The 26,604-nt window shown below is 29.2% G+C and overlaps 1 protein-coding gene across 1 annotated transcript; it reads right to left on the bottom strand.

The window, feature by feature from the left end:
• Positions 1–21,461: 21,461 nt before the first annotated feature.
• On the bottom strand, positions 21,462–24,972 carry LOC107624275 (transcription factor MYB106). The gene is made up of 3 exons (XM_016326764.3): positions 24,647–24,972; positions 24,181–24,310; positions 21,462–22,574 (listed from the first exon to the last, which is right to left on the bottom strand). The coding sequence occupies exons 1-3, from the start codon at positions 24,777–24,779 to the stop codon at positions 21,656–21,658; spliced, it is 1,182 nt and encodes a 393-aa protein (XP_016182250.1). The 5' UTR covers positions 24,780–24,972; the 3' UTR covers positions 21,462–21,655.
• Positions 24,973–26,604: the final 1,632 nt, after the last annotated feature.

Below are 26,604 nucleotides of genomic sequence, written 5' to 3'. Positions count from 1 at the left end.
ACCCATCGCGAAGCAAGTGGATTTGAGCTACAACCCCCCTTGCTACTACCCGCTTAACCCAGAGAGAGTGAAAGAATCACTATTACCGCTACTACCCAGGCGGGTATTTAAAAAGCTCAACCTGGAGCAAGTGGAATAATCCACTACTACTGCTACTACCTAGGCATTATATTCACCGACCTGGAGCAAGCGAGACGAACCACCATCCTTACTACTACCCAGGTATCTCAATCAAATTCAATTTCATTTTCACATTCATTCTTGTTATCATTCAATTATTCAAAAATTATACTCAAAAATCAATCTTCATTCTCACACTCATTCTCATCATACCTCTTCTTACTTCCTTCAATAATTTCAAATTCAAAACATAATTCATTCTTTTCTAAATAAATCAAACTCCAAACGTAACCCTTTTCTTAATAACTCCAAAAATTAAATTATAAAATCCTTAAAAATATAAATCTTTTTAAATAACCATTTTTAAACAAATTCTCCAATTTTTATAAAAATTTGGGCAGCATCTCCTCTAAAATTCGGATTATACCACCCTTAGGGTCCCATCAAAACCACATTTTTCAACCCGTTCCCAACTAGTTTCAAATATCAAATCCTTTCCAAAATCAAACTAAATTCCAGTTTTGAATCTTTTCTAAAATCAAACATTTCCAAAATTAAACTAAATTCCAACATTAAACCTTTTTCAGTAATTCAAGGAAAATCAATTCAACAATGACCAACTTAACAAACCAAAATAGCAAATCAGAATAACCAGCTTCTTCAATAATTCAATAAATCAATCAAATAAATAATCAAATCTATCCAAACAGTTCAATTCAATTCATAAGACTCATGTAATTATAAAAATATACTTTTTCATACTATTATGGGCTTATAACAACTCTTGAAAGTAAAATGAATTTAAGAAAACGCCCCTACCTCGATTGTCGAAACTCGAAAACTCAAATGCATCACAAACCACTTTTCTCTCACGGCCTGCAGCAACCACAACTTCAATCGCGACTCGCAATAATCAGAACCCAACCCTACGTTACCAAAACTTCAGAAATATACACAGAAAAGCGACTAAAAGAGTTTTCGAAGCAAAAGTAACTTACTGCACAAAAGAAATCAAGTGTGAAATAGCCGCAGCTCCGGTGACGAGTTCCAGAGAGCAGAGCAGTGACTGGGCTCTGGCAGAGATGCTTACACTGAAGGCAGAGGCAACCACCACGGCAGCAGCGGTGGTGCAGCAGTTCAGAACGGCAATCAGCGGCGGCGGAGCAGCTCAACGACAACAACACATGCAGATTAGTGACGGTGGCGCGGGCTTCCTTCTCTCTGTCGAGTTCTTCTCCTCCGGCGACGGCGTACACGGCGACAGATTCCCGAAGTGCGACAGCAGTGGTGACTAGCGCAGCTCCTCTAACTCGCGTCTTCTCCCTCTTCGCGGTGACGACGACGCGGACTCATGGATCCTTGGACGTTGGCGGGCATGAACGGCGAGATGGTGTGACAGTAGCGGCGGGTTGGACGGCTCGGCAGCAAGCTTAGCCAGCGACTCCTCCCCTCTCTCTCTCTCTCTCTCTTCTCCTTTGCTAGTTCTCTCTTTCTCCTCGCCCTCCGTTTCTCTCTTTCCTTCTTTTTTTCTTTCTTTCTTTCTCAGCTTCTGCGTGTATGTGTGCATATGGGGCTTGGGGACGGTGAGTGATGAGTGGCGGTGCGGTTAGGGTTAGATTTAGGCAAAATCAGGGTTTTGATATGGGAATTAGGATTTTGTGAATGAAATTGGGAATTTTGGATAATTTAGTAATTTTAATAAAATTAAGGTAATAGAGTAATTGAAAAATAATTTTAATCCAACACTAATATTTATAAAAATACTATTTAATTATCAACTTACAAGTTTATTTTCAAATAAATACTCTAATTCAATAATCAAAGATAATCAAATTAATTTTCTTTAAAATCATAAAATAAAGTTAAAACTTTAATTATTTAAATTAAAGCATATAAATCATCTTTATTTTTTCGATTATTAAAGCTTTCAAAATCATTAATAAGAAAGTATTAAATTAATATAAAAATTTCTGAAAATATATTTTCGAATAAATAAAATAAATCATTAAATAACAATATTTAGTTTCTGAAAATTTGGGGTCTTACAGCATCACTGGTGTCCTCACATCTGTTAATAAAACTTCTGTAACCCATTTTTTTAATTTTTTTTGTCACGGAAATCACGATGTTTTATTTCAACTGCCAATGTCGACATTGAAGAGGCTGAAAAGCTTTAGCAGTGGCTTCATACACACAGAGAGAGGGGGGAACTATTAAGGAGAAAAAAGGAGGAAGAAGGCATCGCCCGCAAAGGGCTGCTGCCGTAGCTAAACTGCCAAGACTGAGAGACAAAGAATGTTGAGAGAGTGAAAGAAAGACATGGGCAGAAAGAAGAACAAAAGAGAGGGAGAATAAAGGCAGATGCGATGGCATGGGAAATTCCCATTGCCTGCCGCTGCCGTCGTGAGTGAAGTAATAGGAGGAGAAGAGAGTCTGCGCATTATCGTGCCTGTGCTTGTCAGAAGCCGTTGAAACTGCATGAGATTGCCGTCAGCTCTATCTTGCCCTTTTTCTGATCTGCGTTTTACTTTTTTTTTTTATTTTTTTCTGTTTTTCTTTTGAGAATCAGAAACGAAAAGAAGATGCAGGAGATGGTAATGGTGAAGCAGAAGATATAAGCAACTCTAAAATTAGAGGATGTGATTTTTTTTTCTTTTATGTTGCTAACAATGGTGATGTCAAAGAGATAAAAAAAAAGTTAAAATGTTGAAGATAATAAGACAAGAATAATTTAGATATTTTAATAAAATTAATAAAAAATTAACAATTAGATATTTTATAAACAAAATTTATCTTTTATAAATACAATTTTAATTTTAATTTTTTATGATTAATTTTATTAGTATCTAAATTATTCATGATAAAAAATAACTATTTACTTTATATTTTAATTTAAAAATAATTAACTCTTCATTCACTTTCTTAACTTTCTATTTTAAAGAATCTTGATCCCAAAAAACATAATCAGATGCAATGCAGGATTGCAGGCATGCACATTCACTGCTTCTATATGTATCAATTTTGCCTAAACAGGCACATGGAGTGAACCACCAATCTTGATTATGACTTGTATCAAATCAAGCAGCTGCCAAATGTACTTGAACAAGTCAATCTCACAGCTTACTGCGTGCTGACGTCATGCACATGTTCTTCAATTAAACAGTATTTTTATTAATTAATTTAAAATAATATGTTTATGATATTGTACATTTTTGTAATAAAATTAAAGAACACAAAGTGAATAAGAAAATCAAAATTGAGGGAAAAAAAAGAGTTGTATATATATTATAGGAAGGTTATCAGCTATACCAAGAATACTAGTGTTTCAGTTGTTTTAACCGTTGATCTGAATTATAAAAAATATATATAATATATATTAATTAAAATTAACGGTTAAAATAACTAAAACACCGATATTTCTAGGTATACCTATAACTTTCCTATATTATATTGACACAATAAGCATCAACACAAGCTTGTTTGGCATGTTACCTTACCCTTATAGCTCCAATACCAAATACGAATTCAGTTTTTAATTAGGTTGGTATGTTGTGAAAATATTTAATAGAGTATTGTCTAAACTTATTAATCAGATACGTACTTGGAAATCAGAAGTATCAATTATATGTTAGTTTTTATTTTCTCATGGCCTTTATTAAGTTGGTAATGTGGATTTGGACGTTTTGTTCCTATATGGAACTCAACGACCTCGTTCATGTATGCCACATTGCTTTCAAGGAAATATAAAGGAAAAGGATTCATAGAAGCATATGCTAGACATATTGGAGAACACAATTGATGATGTCTCACATAATGTGGTAGCTTATATATAAATGAGATCAAAATCTTAATTATGGTTGTCAAATTGGATAAAATTTTCCCTTAGATGTTGATATTTGATATCATCCCTCCTATCTTATTATTAGAAGACATTCGCATTTATTTTTATTATATATTAGTGATAACATATAGAAAAAATTTTAAGTATATCGATACACCAGTATTTCAATAAATTTAATTTTAATCCGTTGATCTTAATTATATATATTATATATTTTTTATAATTAGAATTAACGGTTAAAAATTACTGAAACACTACTTATCAATACACTTAAAAGTTTTCCTAACATATATATGTACCGAAGCAATTATATAATGTTCCAATAAAATTAAGAAACAAAAAGCTCTATAATATAATAATAATGTACCACAAAAAATGGTTAACATAATTTCAACAAAAATGTTTAGTCACAATAATATTTGTTAGAGATTGTGCAGAGAGAGAATTATAATTGCTGAAATGAAATGAAAACTATTATTGATGGAACTATATTTGATACAAATTAAAAGTAACCTCTAACTATATATACACAAGGCAACCCGGAAAATTTTGTTATAGCATAATAAATAGCTCTCATCACTAATATTCAGTTTCTCATCACCTTGTGTTTCATTTCCTCTATTAGCCTCCTTCAAACTAAAGAATGAATTTCAAGAATGAAGCAGCATATGGTGATTTCGTTAATATGTCTATAACCAGATCTAAAATGCAATATGAACAACATGCAATTTGTTGATTTACTTTTTCTCTAACAAAATCAAGGGCGGAATTAGATGAAATATTAGAGGGGGCCAAAAATATTTACACAATAAAATAAGACTAAAATAAAATTTTAAAGGGAAACTAAACTGAAATTTACATATAATTTACATGTAAAAAATTAAAATTTAGGGGTCATTGCCCCCTTTTTATGTATGTAGCTTCGTCCCTGAACAAAATGAAAGTCTAACTCAGTACAAGATAGAGTCCATAACCACTGAGATTTGCTTTCGGCTAGACCATGACACAATATTGGCTCCAAGATAGATTCCATAACCACAAATTGAATGCCTATTATCTAAATCTGAGCTTCAGTCTGACGAGTCTGCAAAGCAAACAATCTTAAATTAGAACTAGAGTGAAAGATGAGTTCCTGATCAACACTACCAGCAAGTTATTGGACTCTTTCCTCCCCCCTCCCCTCGTGAAACGGTATCGTTTTGACTCTCTAAAAAAAAAAAGAAACCCTAGCTAAGTTGCATGCACCCAAACCCATTCCCTTCCCCCAAACGGCTGAGACAGTGACAGTGTGAGACTTATCCTTCTTGCTCACACCACCCGACCATAGCCAGCGCCACCTCCACTGCACAGTGCGACGTCGTCGGCTACTTAGGGTCGTCTTAATGACCCGTGTGCATCTCGACTCGTTGCCTCCTGTCCTATGCGTCTGTCGTCGTTCTCGCTTTGTTGGTCCGGTCGTCCACTCATCCCTGTCGTCGTTGTTGTCGTGTCTCTGTTCGTTCCTGTCGTAGTCATCGGTGTCATGCTTCTTCTCCAGTTTCCCTCTTCTCTGCCCGCTGTGCATCAGCCATCAGGTATGTATTTTTAATTTTTTTTAGTTATTCAGTATTTCAATAATTTAGTATTTCAGTTAGAATTAGTTGATTACTGATGTTAATTATCTATGTTGATTATATTTGGTTGATTATAAATTTATAACTTGTTGATTCCTGTTAGATTGTTCAATATTTTATTTTATGTTGTTGCTGTAATATATTGTTGATTATAATGTAATATATTGTTGTTATATATTGTAGTTGTTGTTTATTATTCCTTATAGATTATTGTTGTATATGATTCCTGGTAGATTAGTCATTTAGTCTTGGTTGATAAGGATGACTTCATTGAATACACCATTAGAAAGACCACCTTCCCAAGAACAAGCATCAACTCCTATTGCAACAATTGAAACAAAAAAAGATAGCAATTGAGAAAAAACTGATCCTGCATGGGACCATTGTAAACAAGTTGTGGATAAAGAAAAAACTGTTTTGTTATGTATTTATTGCGAGAAGCTTATTAAGGGTAGAGAAATTAACTGGGTTAAGCATGATTTGGCTGGAAAAGAAGGAGATATTGAGGCATGTCGAAAGGTGTCAGCAGTAGTGAGACACCAATTCAATCAAAACATTGAATATATTGGAAGCAAGAAAAAAAACTCAAGAAAAATATGCATAAAGTTATAATGCTTGTGATGAAGTTGAAAGAGAATTTGATGAGATTGAACATAATAAGATGCGACAACAACAAAAATCAAGGCTTCCAGCACCTAGCTCCAGAAAAGGAAAACAACTCAAGGGATTACAATCTTTTTTTCCATCGGCAGCAATACCTGGAGCTCAACCAACTATCAAAAGTGTTCTCCAAAGCAAAAAAATTGTGGAGAAGTGTGATATTGCTATTGCAAGATGGATGATGGATGCCTCTTTGTCATTTAATGCAGTTAATTCAGTTTATTATCAGCCAATGATTGATGTTATTGCAAACATAGGTGCAGGATATAAAGGGCCAAATTATAGAATAGTTGGTGGATATTTGTTGAGTAAATTGGTTGAAAGTGTAAAGAAAATGATTGAAGATTATCGTGAGATTTAGAAACAAACTGGATGTACTATCATGGCTAATAGATGAACTGATCATTGTAGGCGTACTTTAATTAATTTTCTTGGTTTATTGCCCTAACAAAATTATTTTTCTAAAGTCAGTTGATGCTTCTCATGTCTCGAAAACTGCTGATGCTTTGTTTAAGTTGGTTAGGGATGTTGTATTATTTGTTGGTCTTGAGAATGTTGTACATGTAGTGACGGATAATGCTACAAATTATGTTGCTGCTGGAAGGTTGTTGAAAGCTGAGTTTTCAAAATTGTATTGGTCTCTTTGTGCAGCACATTGTGTTAATTTGATGTTTTAGGATATTGGAAAGTTAGAGGAAGTGAGTAAAACTGTGTCACAAGCTTCAATGATTACAAAGTATATCTATAATCATCGCCATCCATTGTACTTGATGAGAAAGTTTACAGGTGGGCGAGAAATACTTCGTCCAGCTCTAACTCGATTTGCCACTAATTTCATAACTTTGCAAAGTATTTTAGCTCAAAAGGATGCATTGAGAGTTATGGTGATATCTAGAAAATGGACAAGCTCAACTTACTCTAAAAAAGTCATAGCTAAAAAGTTTGTGGATTAAGTCTTAGATTCTAAATTTTAGAATTAATGCACTGATATTGTTAAGCTTCTTGAGCCACTTATGTATTGCGTATTGTAGATAGTGACGACAGAGCTGCAATGGATTTTCTTGATCAAGCTATTTATAAGGCTAGGGAAGAGGTGGTGAAGACGTTTCAAAAAAGAAAGAGGGTTGTTGATCTTTATTTAAAGATTTTAGATACACGTTGGAATTCCAAACTTCGAAAAAACCTTCATGCTACTGGTTATTGGTTAAATTCAGCTTTTTGATTTCATGTTGGTGAATTTGAAAAGGACAAGCAAACAACTTCTAGCCTACTAGATGTCATTGAGAGATATGCTTACGGTGATGCATATTTGAATTCTAAATTGCCAAGTGAGATGAGAATCTTTAAGAATGTTGAACAAGACTTTGGAAGACAGTCTGAAATACCTGACCGAAGCACAGTGATGCCTGGTAAATTTTTTTATTAAAATTGGTCTTTTATGATTGTGATATGTTTATGATTTAATTTTTATGATTGTGATATATTATTTCCTTTTTATGTTAAGATCAAAGGTGAAAATCTTATAGATGTGGAGTACCAAACTTGCAAAAGTTAGCAATTCGTATTTTGAGTTAAACTTGTAGTTCTTCAGGTTGTGAGTGTAACTGAAGTATTTTTGAATATATTCACTTAAAGAAAAGGAATCGGTTAGAGCATAAAAAACTTAATGATTTTATTTATGTTCGTTACAACTTAAGGCCTCAACAAAGGTACTTTTTTTTTTCTTTCTTAAAAGCATTATTTTAAATTTTTAGTCATCATAAGAATAATCAAGTTAATTGATAATATAGGAACCAAATGAGAAAGCAAAATTATGATTAATTTGTCTTGATGCATTTGAGGATCATTCAGAATGGATAATGAAAGATTCACCACCATTTCTAACTCCTAAAGAAGTTGAAATGATCTTGCAAATATGTCTCTTTAATCAGCTTTAGATGATTTGAGTATATTTTTGTTAGGGATGATTTTGTAATGGAGTAAACTACCATTTCTACCCATTAAAGTTGAAAACGCTGACATATCTACTCATAGAAGATAAAAATTACCATTTGTACTCATAAAAAATTGATTTCGCAAGAAAAATTACTCAAACCCTAAATAATTACATAAAATTCCCAAACTACCCCCAAACTACCTTTGGTGAGTCTCATCCTCTTCATCTTCATCTAAACCGTGAACCCCATTGCTGCAGCACCCTCCCCTTTCCGCACTCTCTCTCTTCCTTCTACTCTATCTTCTTTAATCGTCCCTCTCTCTTTCTCTCCTCCCTCTTCGCACTTTTCTCCTTCCTCTTCTTTTCCTATTGATGTCTCTCTCATCTCTGTCGTTCTTCTCTCTCTTTTGTGTATTAATGGTGGTTCCTTCTTTTGCTGTCGCGAGCTCCATCTTCTCCTCCCCTCCTCTTTTTCTTCTTCTTCTTCGGGAGGTTTTTGGCTTCAGAAAGTAGCAATTTTGAGTCCTCTATTTTCTGCAACCACAACTTCTTCAACGTTGATTTCCTTCCTTTTTCAAATATCGTATCTTCGTCTTCTTCTCTCGGCGTCGCTGCTCCATTCTTCTCCTAGCGATGCGTTTTCGTCATCTCCTCCCAGCGTCGCCAAAATTGAATTAATGTTCTGTGTTATTTACAACGAAAATAGTGATCTTGAATCTGAGAAATTAACAATTTTTGGTGAAGGTTCTAAGAAATTAGGGTTTTATTTTGAATCTATGCATGTTCTATTCTTCAATTTGATCTGAGTTTGTTCTTTTTTGTAATTTTGAAGAGGATAGTGGTTGGGCTATGTTGATGTTCAAGAGGTGTGAGAGAAAAAGTGAGTGAGAGAGAAAGAGAGAGTAGGAAGGGAGATGATGCTATGACAGTGGTGGTTTAGGTGCTGCAGATAGTGAGTGAGGGTTGGTGCGTGCGTGAGAGAAGAGAAGGGGGTAGTTTGGGAATTTTATGTAATTATTTAGGGTTTGGGTAATTTTACTTGCGAAATCAATTTTTTATGGGTACAAATGGTAACTTTTATCTTCTATGGGTAGATATGTCAGCGTTTTCAACTTTTATGGGTAGAAATGGTAGTTTACTCTTTCGTAATGCTTTAACCAAATATTTTGCCTTATTATTGATTATGATTTGTGAAACATTATTCAAATGCTAGATCAATTAAATTTGGAAGATGATCGAGATGATGATGGAGCTAATAATAATTCTGTGGACAATATAAATTAGAATGAAACTAATTAGGATGTAACTCTAGATTTGTCAGATGAAAAAAGAAATCCAAACTTTCAAATTACTCCTTGGATATAATCCATGGATTGTTTTTATTGTGTTAAATTGAGATACTAATGTAATAGTACTAATAAATTTTATGTTTATTTTTGTATTAGTTATTTTTAGAATTTGAGACTTAATGTTTATTAAAATGTTAGTGAAGATATGTATTTTAAATTTTAATTTTAAGTTTTTTGCTATTTTATATTTTGTACTTATGTGGGACTGGATTAACCAGTTCAACCAGTGACCTACCGATTGAACCAATGATCCAGTGATCGACCTAGTAGCTTGACCGATTCGATCACCGACTCAGTTCTAATAACTATATTTGGCTGACCTTATGCAATTTTAGGTCTTGTATAAGTAGGGGTGTACATAAAATAACCAAATTGTGGTTAATCGGTTAAAAAATTATAACCACATTTTGGTTAACCAATTTAATAAAACAATTTTAAAAATCATATCCATATTATTAAAAAGTGATTAACAAAACTAAATTTTAAAAACCAATTTTTAACCGGTTAACCAAAACCAAAACCAAATTTTATGTAACTTTTGTATTCAAATTGATTAACCGATTTTTATTTTTTATTTTTTGAAAAATCTAATTTTTCTATGCAAAAACCGTTTTTTTAAAACTGATTTTTTTAAAATTGGTTTTTATTTTTATAGTCGATTAAAAATCGATTTTTAAATTTTCTAACCAGTTAATAACCAATTTTATTATATAAAACCAATTTTATTAATTAATCAAATTATATTTTTGGCTAATCTAAAAACAAATTTAATTTTTAGATTAACTAAACCATCTACAACCCTATATATAAGTAGCATATTACAATGATCCAATAATAGATCTGTAAAAGGATGGTTCATCGAAGATGTCCTCTCGTTGGTTTGATAGTTCCTTATTGAGATAATAGGTGTAGGAACACCTTTTGCATCTCTCGTTCTAACTTTCTCCAACAAGTTCTTAATGTATTTTTGTTTTGTGATAATTGATATGAATCAAAAGAGACTTTTGTTGCCTCAATGCCAAGGAAATATGAGAAAGTTCCTAAGTCTTTTAATGAAACTAAACTATTCAATTGAACAATGGTTGATTGAATTGCATCATTATCATTTTCAGTTGTTAATAATATGTCATCTACATATATAGACTAATATATAAATTAAAGACTGAGCTTACCAAAATGCTTTATGAATAAAGAGGGGTCAGACTTTGTTTTGTGAAAGCTAAAATCAGCAACAGTAGTAGATTTTTTAGATGATTTTTTTTAATAGTTTTAGATATTTTTTTTATGTTTTGAATTATTCATTTTGTTATATGATAAATCTAAAATTTAAACATTCGAAATTCGAGCATAAGAAATATCTAAAATGATGTTTACTTTTTAAATAGTTTTTGTTTTATTTTTTATTGTACATTATCTGAAAAAAAAATCTGCTGATAGCAAACGACAGCCGGTTATGACATGATATGGTAGATGAAACAGTTGGAGATGATAGTAAATAATGCGAATAAAGAACATAAAAAAAATGATAAAAGATTTTGTGATTAATTTTTTTTTACTTTAAATGAGAATGTAAATAAAATTAGAATTACTCTTATTTTATGATTATAATTTTTTTTGTTAGACTTCTTTTACAGTTTATATACTAATTGATTGCGGTTGATTCATAGCCTAATTGCTTACCTAAAAAAGAATATTACTTAACCATACGGTTCCTTTCAATAAATAAGCATGCATGGTTTGTCGTAGTCACCGGTGATTCCATACCCATGTGCTTAATAAATGAACTTTGATAAGCATCAAGAATAAATATAGTAGTGAGAAATTAAAATGTAAAAATAAAAATTAATTTAATAATTAATTTATTAGTCTATTTAAATAAATATTAAAAATTTAAATTTTATTTTATGTATATAACAATTTATTCGAGACAAATTAATTTTTAATTTATCAAATTAAAAGACAAAAATAATAATAAGAGCAAGCAAAGTGGATATTATGTATGGCCTGTTCTTTATGTATTCATGTGGCCTAAATTCCCCCATCTCAGCAATTTTGACCGGGGCCAAGTCTAATGTATGTATCTTATAAATCATCTCAAAAAAAAAAATATCAATCTAATATACTTTTTATATACTTAAAATTCAACATAATATATTTATCTAAAATATATTCAAACAAGAATTTTTCCAATTACATGTTTATTAATTTCTAATTTCAATGAAATTTAATACAAATATGTGAAGATTTCTCAAATAACAAATTCTGTTTGGGTGAAAATGTTGAGTGTTAGTATGTGAGATCACAACTACAAATGGCTATAGATCGTGAGAATTTTTAATTAGGATTTTTATGAAAAATCAGATTTACAACTATAAAAAGCTTTGGGTGTGATCTCAAGCTTTGTTTGCCATTGGTGTTTGTAAGTTTGTGACTATAATGATGATGAAAGTCCACCTTAATTATAAAAGAGACTAAATATAGATTTTATTGCACAAGAAAATTGAATTAGGATCATAAAAATTTGGTGTCACTCTTAACCTTTGCAAGTTTGTATATATTCATATCAGCATGGTCTTGTCTTATGGTACTTCATGAGATGTTTTTATAAAAAATATTATATAATATAGATACACTAAAATCAACTATTTTTTATATTAATACATATACGGTTTAACTCATTTTTAATATATATTTTTTATTAATAAATAATTTTATTAATTAATTTTAGTTTATATCTAGTATGATTATTCTTACCAAAACTCCTTGCTCATCCCTTCAAGGTCTGGTACTTGAAGTTGAGATTAATAGATATTTATGATCCTAACTTAAAGGGAAATGTTACCGTTATATTGTTTCCAATGAATGCAGTTAGTTAAGCTCTCGCAGCTACAAGTTAGTTATGACGTTAGTAGACAGTTGGAGTTAGTTAGGTGCATGTGTTGGTTGGAGTTAGTTAAGCTCATTGATCAATACATGAATAAACACACTCTTATTCCCCCTTTAAATTCTTGTTCGTTCTCTGCATCTCCTTTCTTGTTTCTTGTGCACCAAGCATTCAGAAATTCAAGATATAAACACACAACTCAAATATAAAGTTTATTAAGATTAACATTTGTAATTGACTTAACTAATAAATAAAAAATATTAAAATTAGGTAAACCTAACTATTAAATGTCAGAAAACTAATTCAAAATATGATAATTACCTAAAATTCATATCCTTACTATGACAAAAGAAAAGAAAAGAAAAATAATGATGGTATGTGAAGCAGCAATCCACATTGTGCTTGGTGGACACGCACGAGAACAAGCATTATTATAAGGCCAATTTGATAATGATTATGTTATTGAATGTTTCTTAGTGGCCAATTTGGCAATCCTAGCTAGATACTTAGCTTGTCTGGTAATCTTGTCTCTTACTCATTCCATTGGACCAGTGACATTGAGGATATATATATTTATCTTATATTGAATTTTCACAATTAATAAAAATATATATAATTTAAAAATTTTATTAGTTTTTATATTATAATTTGCTCAAGTATTTTAAATTATTAGAAATTTTTTCTAGATTATTAAAAACAAAATAGATAAATTTAAGACTTAAAAAAACTGTACTAAAAAATTATAATCTCAAACGAATATATGAGTTACTAGCTAAAGGACTTCAGAAATTGTGCTATATGCCAAATGGATAGTTTGGGCTCCAACATTTAATTGCTCAACAAGCTAATCGATCCTTTGAATTGGTTTCTTTTTCTATTGTGCATAACAATACAAACTCATGTTTCATATGAAAAATCACTATATATACATCCAAAGAGCAAACATCATTTCCATCTAATTTGAGAAGTGAAGTGACAGTAAAAGAAGAAGAGATTTTCAGCAAACAAATAAATCTCTAATACTATATATGTAAGTCAAAAGAATTGTAGAAGAACTAACAAATAAAGTATTGTTCGAAAATCTTATAATTTTTCATCAGTTTAGTTCTTAGAATTTCCTTCTTTCACTTTGTAAATCTCTTTCCAGATAAAAAAAAGGTATTCTTAACAATTTGTATAATCAAAATTTATATTTGTATAGATTACCAAACATATTTTTGAAAAGTTTGTACACTTGATAATATTTTAGAACTAGATATAGATTCTGCATGTATCTCTTATACACAAGTCCTTATTTATTGATATATATAATGATAAAAAGCTTAACTAAAAAATATTTATAAAAAGAATATTTAAAATTTTTAAAAATTCATTGGAATTTGAGTCAAAGAATATATAACTTGATAGAAACTTGTGGTAAAAAAAAATATTTAAGATTTTTGATATAGAATAAAAAAATTAATCATTTTATTTGTAATTCATATGCCATGCATTTCTCAAATAATAGAAATTACTAATTTGCGGATTCATATAATTTATTTACAAATTGAATTTGATCTATAAACACCCCTACATAAATTTGACAGAGGACATAGAGATAGTAGTTACTAAATCAGCTAACAAGTTCAATATAAAATCTACCTCTCTAACCAATTATGTTAATACTTTTAAGTTAGTTAAAGTTTGTTATTCTATTTGCAGAAATTTCGTTCCAAATATACTTTGCCGTACCATATCTTCATAATATGCAAAGAACTCATCACCAATTCATCCCAAATCATCACAAATATATTTTAATATTCACCCACATATTTTAATATAAGCTTTTAATATTCATATACATAGGAGTATTTAATTTTAAATTTTCTCTCTCATGATGGATCAATATTCACACATACATCACACATGGTGAAGGCCTATTAACCCCATGCACATGCAGGTTATTATTAAGGGCTCTTCACTTTACTCGTCGGTGAAGAGGTTGAGATTTTATTTATTTATTTGCCGGTTTTTCATAAAGATATCCTTAAATAGATACAGAAAATGGAAAATCGAAAATGATGTAGAAAAGGCAATTATTCTCATATTTTGGACCACCGCCATAAAAGAATATTGAATGAGCAACATTATCTTTTCTCTTATTTTTTTTACATAATAAAAAAAGAAAGATATAAATAAACAAGTGAGCCACAGTAGTGTCGCATTGATTGTACCACATGAATCAATGAAATCTTCCGAAGGCATTTGAAAAATGTGGATTTTGTCAGTGACATTTTCTCAATTTTATATTTCTATATCCAAATTTGATGTGCTATCTTCCTGATAAACTAAGAGATATTTACCTGCAAAAAAAAATCACGCATTGAAGCACTTACGGCCTTATGGGTCCATTGGTGAAAGAAGTAAATTAATTTTCAATCTCTTCATGATTTTATTGAGTATATAAAATCGAGAAAATTTCATTATTGAATGCAGTAAGTCTTTCAAATAATGAAATTCATTGATTCATGATTTTTATAAGCACTTACGGCCTTAGCTTATGGGTGTTTTTTTTTTTTAAATACAACAATATCAACAATCCCACTAAGTGGGATCGATTACATAGATCAAACAATGTTATTGAACTCTATCATGTAATATAACCATTTTTATAGAGAGACCATTTACATGTAGATCTTGAGTGTTAGGCTACACGTGCAATACATAATCAGTTCCAAACTCGGATAAAAGAGGAAAGTTATGTTAGATCTTCGACAACCAACATAAAAGTTTAGTCGAATCTTCATTACATGGGTTTTTTTTTTAATAAATAAAAACATATTTACTCTTTCAGACGTTATAAAAATCTTTTACTGTTTGGAACATTCACTAAGTATTTTGCGGACAGAGACTGTTACACAGTCATTCATTGTGAAGTAGAAAATTAACACAATAGTGCGGCCTATGCAAGCACAACAGAGGAAGACAGATTCTCGTATTATTACGCAGTTGTTGTCTACGAAATAATAAGGACCACACTACAAAACAATGCAGGTGCATTACACTCAAATCATTTGTTAAGTTTGCAACTTGTTAGAATTGAGAGAAAAAGAGAGAAAGAAGGAGAAAAAAAAAAAGAAGAAAAAAAAAGCTTTTGTCACAAGATTTGGAGCAATGATATTAACCGTTTGAATGAATGCAGACATATCGCGAGCCACATTGATGACCAAGTTAAAATTTAAATTAATTTTTTTGTTTATTATATTATAGTTGTTAGTTGGTTAGTTAGTAGTTATAAGTTTAGGATAACTTTAATATATTAGGGAATAGATATTTATTATAAATATATAAGTTAGGGAGACTTTTAAATTTAATGTAAAAATTTAATTTTTGGATTTAGACTACATGTTGTAAATTATTATAAAATGAGATAAATGTTGATTAGATTTTTAGAGATGTTTTACATAATAGGTGTTATTAGTAGCATTGGTTAAAATTTAATGTAGAAATATTTGGATTTAGGTTAGTTGTAGTTTATTATAATTGAAATGAATGATAATTTATGATTGATAGAACTTTAGGGATGCTTTACATAATAGGTATTATTATTAGTGGTAGTTTAAATTGAGATTAATGTTGAAATTACAGAGTCGGCGGGTCCTATTTTCAAGGATGGATAGGGATCAAGAGTAGAGGAACTGCCTGATGCATTGTTGCCGTATTTAGAGGAGGCTGGTTTTACCCATGTAGTTCAAGTTAGAGATTTTCACTTCAACAAATTGCTCCTGTTGGCCTTTGTCAAGAGATGGTGCCGAGAGACGGCAGAGACCCATTCGTTCGACATGCCGTGGGGTGAGCGTATGTTATCTTTTCAGGATGTTGCTTATCACTTTGACTTGCAGACACATGGAGAGCTGGTAGGTGATTTACAGTCGTGATTTTTCAGACTTATTACAATCATGGCACATGGAATATGGTTGAGGAGGCACTTGGAGCATTGCCATCGTGGCGAGAGCCATGGGAGGGTTACAACAGGCCGAGTCTTTCACCATTAAGATAACGTGGTTGAAGGCTCACCTGAGACAGATGCCTACTGACAGTGCACTAGATGTACTTCGGCAGTATGCTTGTTGTTACATATTCAAATTGATAGGTAGGCTATGGATGATAGATAAATCTAGCGCTTGTACATGTTAGATGGTTCCTATTGATTGCTGATTTTGGTTGCAATCATAATTAGATCTTGTTGTACAATCTGTTAGAATTGCATGTGAGGAAGAAGAACTATTGGCAACGTCCACCAACTCAATACAAAGCTCCATCACTTATTTGATCACAATCTTTCCATAGCAATCAAACATAACTCGCATGTGATCATCATCATTCTTTAGGCATAATACCTTATACTGAATATTTTTCATAGCATTCAATGAAATGCACTGATATTCAATTTTTTGAACATACTTAATTCCAAGCATTTTTATATTGATCAAAATCAAACTTTTAAATTCTGTCAACAAATGCAACCGCTAAGTATACATAACAATAGAATCACTACATTCAAAATGTTCACCATCATCTTTGCGTGATATTGTTGTATTCGAATAAACAACGGCTATATGCTCACTAACTATTTAAAGAATTTATCTTTGTGAAAAAGAAGAAAGAATAGATGAAATGTGAAAGTTATCGGGAAGATGTGATATATATAGCAATTCTTCTTATCAAGTTCTGTGCGCTGTAGCGTTTTCACACTATTACAATGCCAGCAACTATGTAATAGTAATGTACATCTATCGCTATTGCACTGGTACGTTTGCGCTATAGGCTTGTTAGGTTATCTTGCAATCCATATCTACATTATATTAGAGGTGGAGTTAGATGAAAGATTAGAGGGAGGCCAAAAATATTTATATAATAAAATAAGATTAAAATAAAATTTTAAGAAAATTAAACTAAAATTTATATATAATTTACATGTAAAAAATTAAAATTAAGGGCTATTACCTCCCTTTTTCTATAATGTAGCTCCGCCTCTGCATTATACTACCTTGCTTGCGTAAATGTTTAAAATAGTAAAAAATTAAAAAAAATATTTAAAGAATAAATATGATTTTTTTTATTTGTTTAAAAGAAAAGAAAGCCTCTTAATTTTTTGTAAAAGTATATGTTTGGATTTTTTAAAAATAAAAATTTTTTGTTTTATATTTAGTAAATTAAAAAATTATATATTTATATTTATAATTTTTAAAAGTTAAGAATATTTTTAAAACACTTTAAGATAATCTTTTTTTTAAATTGACATATACTTATAAAAATTAAAAAGTTTAATATAATCTCATATATAAAAATTTTTTAAATTTACTCTTACATTTATGTGTCTATAATAATAATTTTAAAATTTTAAAATTTATTTTGTTAAACATAATTATTGTTATTTATGTTTATTAAAAATTATCTAAATATAGATAGTACAACATTTAAAAAATTATCTTTTATAACTAATTTTGTAAATTACTTTTAAAAAATAAAAATTTTATTAAATTAATCCTAAAATTTATCCCACTAAACCCAAATATTAGACTATTATTAGATTTAATTAAATTGGACCGAATATTAGCCGGATCAACATAGTTACCCGTATCCATTTATATCCCTAATTGTCATAGCCCTTATAAAAATTACATCTCATGCATCATTTATTTTTCTATCATGAGCCATATTTACGCAAGTTATCCGTGAAATAATCCTCTCATCACTAATGAGCATAACAGTGTCCATTTTGTACATATATAACATACAAGCTACTCATCATAACTTATCAGATTCATTATTATTTTTCAACCTCCTCAGATTTCTATCTTTGTTAGAACATGGACTTGTAAAAGGTACCTTTCTGAAGATCGGAAGCTTCTTGTTTTGGAGTGCACGCATCACCATATAACAACATGTTCTAGCTCGTACCCAACATTATCATGCTTTCAAGATTTCCGTTTACAATTTTTATTTTATTTTAAGCACTATTCAATTTAAGGCTGTAAAAAGTAAATAAACCGAAAAATGAGTGAGACCAATAATTTAATTTAATAATATTAGTGATAAATTAAAATTTAAATATATAATATCATAAAATTATTACTTTTCTCAAAAACTTAATTTTTGGGATGAGCAATTTGATTATAATTTTTTTTTACAAATTTATTTAAACACACAAAAGAAAAAAGTCATATATGTCGAGTTGTATTATAAAAAATGAAAATCATATTATTTTTCTAAGTTTTATATAAAAAAACTTCAGAATTTATTATTGTTGTTTCAAAATAAATTCGGCATATATAATTCAAATTTAAAATTTTAAAAAATAAGTTTGGAATAATTAATTTATTACTACTAGTCCTAGAAGTAAATGCCATTCACTTTATGAATGGCCCTACTTGTGATGAATGGAACCCATGACTAGTTAAGCACATCGCAATAAAAACAATTCATAGTCCGTGCTACTCATCTTGTACTTTGATCTTATCTCTCTATTATATTAAGATCCAACCAGCTAATTGTGTAATAAATTTTATTTGGCTATTTCTTTTTTTTTCCTTCCAAATTAAAAGATTCCACTTAGTCAATGCAATTATACTTTTTTTTTTTTTAAAAAAAAAAAACTTTAGATAATGAATTTCTAAGATTGAGATATATACCTAAAATGAGAGGAAGATGCTTCTGAATTTTGAAGATAGAGTCAACTGATGATTGAGCAACTAAAGTTAGAAATATAGAAATATGACATATACTAGTGATTTAGAATATATCTAGTATAGGAATATTTATATATGAGGTAGAAGAAATAGCTTTATTCATATATTTTCTTTGATTTTTTTAGTGATTATTTATATTAAACTTAATATGAGTACTCTATTTTTTTAAATCATTCAAATTTATTATAAGAAGGTTATAACTATTCTTACAATTGCAGTACATCAATCTCGGAAGTATATATATACAATTTCACTATCTTACCAATAAGAATTCTACCAATTTCTATGGACTCTTGTTTATGATTATGTTTAATGGAAGTATCTTTGTGAATGTGTCTAATAAAAATATTTTTTTATAGTTGTGTCTAATAAAAATGTCTTTATAAATATATCTTCTATTCTCCTGAATGTGTTTCCTTATACATGTATGTATTTAAAATATAATAATTAATTATTGTTGACAATAAATTAGTAATGTGTCTCCTTATACATGTATATATTTAAAATATAATAATTAATTATTGTTGACAATAAATTAACAAATAATATATTGCACCCTATACTTTTTCTATATATACAGTTAAGCTGATGACTTTTAGTAGCACTCAAACAATTTGTAGAAATTAACTTAATCCGTTACTAATAACTCAGTATGCACTATTTATAAATTGAAACTATATAAATAAAATGTGTTAAATTAAAGGTATATTTTTTCTTTTTTTTTAACGAATTTTTTAATATAAGCTCAAATAAGATCTAGAAACGGTTACCACAAAATTAGGTTAACATTTCCAATAATTCCACAATACAGCATGATCAAATTTAAATATTCTATAAGAAAAAACCAAAATAAAAAAGGTACACTATTTTTAATAATATGTACTCATCTCTTATTTTCATTTACTTAAACATTAAAATGTCTTTATACATATAAGCTGCTGCCATTTTTTTAAAAGACTACGCATACTTCTTCTATTTCAATGGAAGAAGAACTCAATCCTTTGATAAGACGAGTTATATCTACCGTCTAGGATTACTACCCTGGAACATACCCTAAATCTTGATTTTAATGAAATGATAATAAATTAAGTACATTTAACCAAAATACTCTTAATTATTTGAAAGGGTTGATGCAAAAAGTACAAACCATATACTAAGAAATTGTGCTACATTATTAATGCAGTTTACACAGTTAAATTTCTCATCCTCATTTAAAATCAAGCTGTCAAATGCTTTAGCCTGTTTTGTTCACATTTGACAAATCTTTAAAAGCAAGGGGCATAGAGCACATGATGAGCCATGCATACGCCGGAACAAGAAGCTTCATCCTTATTTGATGGGTTTTGACTTGTTATTTAATTTCTATCATAACAGTAACAAGTACACTGTAATCAAATAATGGTGACAATATCTAAGTAAATAGTTCGAATGACTAACGTAACAAACATCCCTCAAATAATGTTCTTTTTAGTGGTTGGACCATGATTTAACTATTGAATCTCTTAAATTAATTTTTTGATTAATTTATTAATTAGTTCGGCTCCCAAAATCTTGTTAAGAATAGAATTAGTAATTTTAAGCAAAATTTAACTCTCTATTTATTATATTTTATATTAATAATTTAAATTTAAAATTTAAAATTTATTATGTTTATTTTTTATTTCTTTTTTATCTTTAGTATATAATAAGATAATTTTCAAAAAATGATATATTCTTTTTTTTTTTTAATAGCATTAGCATTCACCAATTGCGAGAAAGAAATAAGTCAATCCAAAGTCAAAATGTTTTTGTATTTGGTATCCATCTTTAATTTATGTAGTAGAAGTACATGACAAGTTGACAACCAAGCAAATGAATAAAAATGATAGGATACGGTAAATTAATTATGTGTACATTTAATTATTTCTTTTTATATACAAAATTAAATAAAAAGTGAATCTTTTGATCTTGAAAAGCCAGAATGCGACATAAAACCAATAGCAATAAAGACGATACTAAATATTTCCTTTATTGGATTTTTTTTTGTACAATTTATACACCGGAATTTACTTAGGGTAAAAAAGATTAAAGACACACACTATCTCTATTATCCTTATACTAACACTTTATCAGTTTGGTTTAAAGAAACTCATCTTCTCAGAATTAAAATCCAGACCTTAGAAAGCATCTGTATCCCACATTATCTATTAAAAAAGAAAAAAGAAAAACATTAAGATATGTATACTAATTTGATCCAGGAAAATGTCTCTGTTAATTAATTAAGCATCAACAAATTAAGCGTCAAATTTTTTTCTTTGGATTAGGCTTTTTTCTAAGGAATATTATTATTTATGCTATAAGACTATTATTAGTCACACTCCAAAACATAGTAACTCACTATAAAATCATGATCATGGTTTTAAATTGCAGTCACAGTAGACCACAAGAAAATTAAATTACAATGAGCATTATGTTGTAATAGCAATTAACCGCGATTTAAAACCATGATTAGATTATTATTATTATTTATTAATATTTATTATTAGAACATTGGGGAATCAGAAGGAGAAGAGTTTACTAAGTTAAGAATGCTGTTCCAGTAGTTCTTGTTATCCTCATAGAAATCACTACCATTGCCGTCGCCGTCGCCGTCGCCGCTACCACCACTAGCTCCGTCTCCACCACCTTCTTCAGACAAACTCCGATCATCAGATTGTGCTGCTGCATTGAGAAGAAGATTCGTGAACCCTTCTTCACCAACCATGGGATCATCATCATCATCGTCCACGTGACCATCCCCAACAATAACATCGTGATGTTGATGCGAAGAACCCCATGACGTTCCTTCCATGGCGGACATTGTTAACTCATGAAGACTATCATACACTTTACCCTCTTCTTTCACGTTATTACCATTATGCCCTTCAATTATTCCTCCGCCACCACCAGCCATGATTGTTAATGGCGGTGGAGCATTGTTCTCAGAGAAAGACAAAGTAGAAGTAGGTGACTCAAGGTCTCCAATTCCACCACCACCATTGTTGTTGTTGTTGTTTCCTTCATTAGATTTCAACCATCCTCCATTGGTCCAAGCTTTCAAGACATCAATGGAAGAAGAAGAAGAACGAGAAGAGGGTATAGTTGGTGGGAGTGCTGCTGATACTACTTCTGATGATGGTTTGTTGTTTGATGACGAAGAAGTTGTGAGGTGTGATCTTAGTTTCGATTCTCTGACTAGTCTCGCCTCGGCTTCAAGGCGAGCGCTCTCCCATTGGGCCATGTGGGAGAGATTAGCGGCGGTCTTGGATTGACCGTCGCTAGAGAGGAGAGTGTCGTTCTTGGGTTTGTGAGTGACGGGATCAATTCCCATCTTTGTTAGTCTCTTCTTTAGATGCGTGTTCCAGTAATTCTTGATTTCATTATCTGTTCTATTTGGCAAATGTGTTGCTATTGCTGACCACCTAAGCAAACAAGCAATTAGAGAACACAAAGTTGTTGTTAATAATAATAATAATGTGAAGATTTAGATGTATTTAATTTTATATGAAGTTGATAGTTAAAAATTGTTTAATGATTTGATAGATTTGACTAAATTATTATCTAATAGTTCTCAACTATCAATTTCAAATGAAGTTAACTACACTTCAATTTTTAAATAATAATAATAAATTCAGAATATTAGTTTTTAGTTAGTTAATATTAATTAATTTTAATTTTTAAAATTTAAATTTTAAAATGAATAAAATAATTTTAAAAAAATTAGTTTATATTAGCTGAAAAATTTTACTCTTAGCATTGCTCTAATAATTATACATACATACACCAATTCAACAAAACCAATGCAAAACCCTAGAATTAATCCATCATTTAGTTATTCTTTTTTTTCTTATTTATTTTTAATAAGTTTCATTTTGATACGTTAAATAAAGGTAAGTTTGTAGTATGTGTCAACTAGCTATAAGTGAAATTGATTATTTTTTTTTTTGGTAAATGTTATAATATATGATTAGATGTATAGTATATAAAAGTTAAATAATTTTTTAAAAATACTTGTTAAAAAGACAAGAATAAAAAATTTAAAATTTTTTATGTATTGAATATATCAAAAATATAAGTAAATTATTCAATAATATAAGTAAATCTTCTTTTTTATATATGATTATTTTTATGATATATTGAAGGTACTTATTTAGCAAGCCATTTTTGTTTTTGTTGATTTTTAAGTATTTGTTTAAGTGGAAAGGAAACTTAAATATTGAAAGAGAGAGAAAATGAGAGGTGCATGCATATTGTGAACCAGCAGTTACAACATGCATTGCCATTATATATTTTTTGTTGCTTTGAGTGGGAGAAGATCCTTCTTGCAAAATATTATTAAATATTAAATACTTAATATATAACCATAGGTTGAAATAAATAATTAAACTTGGATAGATGTCAGGAAATTTAAAGAAACGGCAGGATTTTTTCAGAAAGCACAAGGAAAATAAAATTATTTAAATGTTGTTGGAGATGGGGTTTGATTTTGAAACAGTTGGATATAAAGAAATTGAGAGGCCATTGCATTTAAGACATTCTGCTGAACACAGCAAGAAGGGCTGAAAAGAAATGAAATTATAGCTTCCCTGTCTCAAAATGAAATACTCATCACACAATTAATATGTTCTGTGTATAGAAATAGGAATAAAACATCAACTTGCATTGCATAATAAATCTTTTCATTTATTTTGTAATAAATTATATCTTGAAAAAAATGGAAAAAAAATTAACCAGACCAGGAAATTAATAATTAATATTAATATTAATATTAATAATATCCCAACCTTCCCACATTTAAAACTAAAAAGAAATCATGGCTGGTGGGTTTAATTTTGAGTATTATATTATATTATATATCTCTAATGAGGATGATACCTTTGCACCGAAAAATGAAAAAAATAAAAATAAAATAAAGAAATAAATAATGTAAAGTACTAAAAACTTGAAGATTGATTAATGATTAAGCAAATTAAATGAGTTTCATAGAAGCATAGAAACATGACTTGATGATAAAGAAATTAGGCAAACCTGTTCCCTAATAGGGCATGAAGTTGAATGATGGTTTGTTCTTCTTGCAAACTAAACTTTCCCCTTTTAATATCAGGTCTAAGATAATTAGTCCATCTAAGCCTGCAGCTCTTACCACATCTCTGAAGCCCTACACACACAAACATAGTTAGATCAACACCATTCACATATATATACAAAAAATACTAGAAACATCAGAATTTATTATTTTTAATCATTATTTAGTTATTAATTAAATTTTTTTAGTTTATTAATTTAATAATATATTTTATCTTATGTTTTTAAATATTAATAACTAATTAATAATTAAAAAAAATTCTGATGACACTCTAGCATTTCTCTTTTTATATATACTATATAATAGTTTTTAAATTATTGCAGTTACAATTTCAGTGCAAGAACTATGAACAAATTAAACATAGCCCAATTGTCTTATGGAGAAGCTAAGATTAATGATGATATATACCAGCTTTAGATGGTAAAGCACGCCAGCTTCCATGGCCATGTTCTTCAATGTAAGCTAAGAGTTTCTGATCCTCTTCAGGAGTCCATGGACCTTTCTTTAAGCCAACTTTGTCGCAGCATGGTGAGCGTCCCATTTCTGATTAACAATAATAATACTACATGCACACACTACTATAGTAGTTGCTTCAAGACTCTTGTAGTAACTTCACTTTTGTATCTCTTCTTATTTATATATAGATAAAGAAGAAGAAGAAGAACAAGAAGTTGAGAGAGAAATTAAAGGGAGAAAAAGGACATGGACTTGTTAATGTAAGAGATGGGCGCAGAGAAGGGAAAGAAAGGTCAGCGCCATATATAAATGGAGTAATAAATAAAGAGTGAAATCACAATTCACAAATCCACCTATTTTTTAATCATTTTTTTATTTTGTACACATTTGTTTTAAATATAAAATTGACAAATTAAGGTTGTTTGGTTTACATTTTTTATTTTTTCTCTCTATTTAGTATTTTTTATTTTTATAATTTTATAAAGAAAGAAAAAGATAAAAATAAAAGAAAATAAAAATTTTATTATTATTATTATTATTATTATTATTATTATTATTATTATTATTATTATTATTATTTCTTCATAAAATTCTTATCATACAAAACATTGAAAATAACAATAAAAAATATAAACACAAACCAAACACATCCTATGGTGTTTTATTATTTTAAAAAATATTTGGGAGAATATAAAAAATTAGTATAAAATAATTTAAAATTATCTTAATTTATATTTTTTAATTATTGCTGGAATAATTAGATAATATTAGATGTAATAAATATATAATTATAGATGTTATATACATAAAATTATAAATATTAAATTGAATAAGTAATTTAAGTTATTATAATTTCTCTAGTACGTATTACTAATTTAGAATATTAAATAAATTATTTTTTAATAAAATAAAATAATAAGTTAGTTTCTAATATTTTTATAATGATAAATTAGTCTTTAATTTTTCTTAAAAATAACATATTTTAGAGATTAAATTGTTTGAGATTTTAAAAGATAAATGACTAATTTATCTAATATTAAAAAATCAATAACCAATTTATCAATTCTCTTTTTGCTAAAAGCTAATTGTTCAAAAAAAATTATTAACTACCAATTTGAATATCACTCCATGTTTGCAAGTTAAAAATGTTAAAAAAAAAATATAGTAAGTAATAAAAATGAGAGCCTTTCATTTTTTTATAAGTAAAACTATATATCGAAAATATATATTACTCTCCTAATTAAGGGGGAAAAGAGCGGGTAGACGCACAAAATAAACTATTTAACTTTTTCTTTTAAGAAGTGTATCTTTTGAAGTTCAAATTTATATTCTTATTTTAATAATAAAGGATTGAATTTCTTATCAAGTTATCATTCGTTTCTGCAATTTATTGTTGAGTTTTACATATTCTATCTTTTAACTTTTAATTTCTGTTTTCTTTTTTCATCACTAGCTATAAATATATGTTCAAAAGATATAAATGTTTTAGACAGTCTTAATAAACAAAATTATATTATATTTGTACGAATTATCAACTTATACATAATCCATTGTATGTAGATAAGTCTTGGTGATATAAAGAACAAATATCAATATAATAAATTAATTAAAACTTGTTTGAAAAAAACAGTGTGTATTATGCGTGAGGGACTATCATTACAAGAGTGCCCTTCATTTTCAGCTGAATTTCCGAAGGTATATTCTAATACCCTTTTATTAATTAATTAATTTTCTTTGGCTTCTTGGATAAGTGCAATGCAACACATTACACATTGATGATAGGAAGAAAATTATTATTATTATTAGGATCAAATTATTAATTAATACATGGAAGAGATAAAATTGGAGTGGTTCCATTGTCTTTTCATGTTACTAGGAGGTAGAATTTTAAATCTATCAACAACAATGAG

The sequence above is a fragment of the Arachis ipaensis genome, chromosome B10 (genome assembly GCF_059453495.1).
Source record: "Arachis ipaensis isolate K30076 ecotype BB chromosome B10, ASM5945349v1, whole genome shotgun sequence".
NCBI classification, from domain to species: domain Eukaryota; kingdom Viridiplantae; phylum Streptophyta; class Magnoliopsida; order Fabales; family Fabaceae; genus Arachis; species Arachis ipaensis.
Note: the sequence above shows the minus strand (reverse complement) of the source record. Positions and strands in the feature narration are given on the sequence as shown.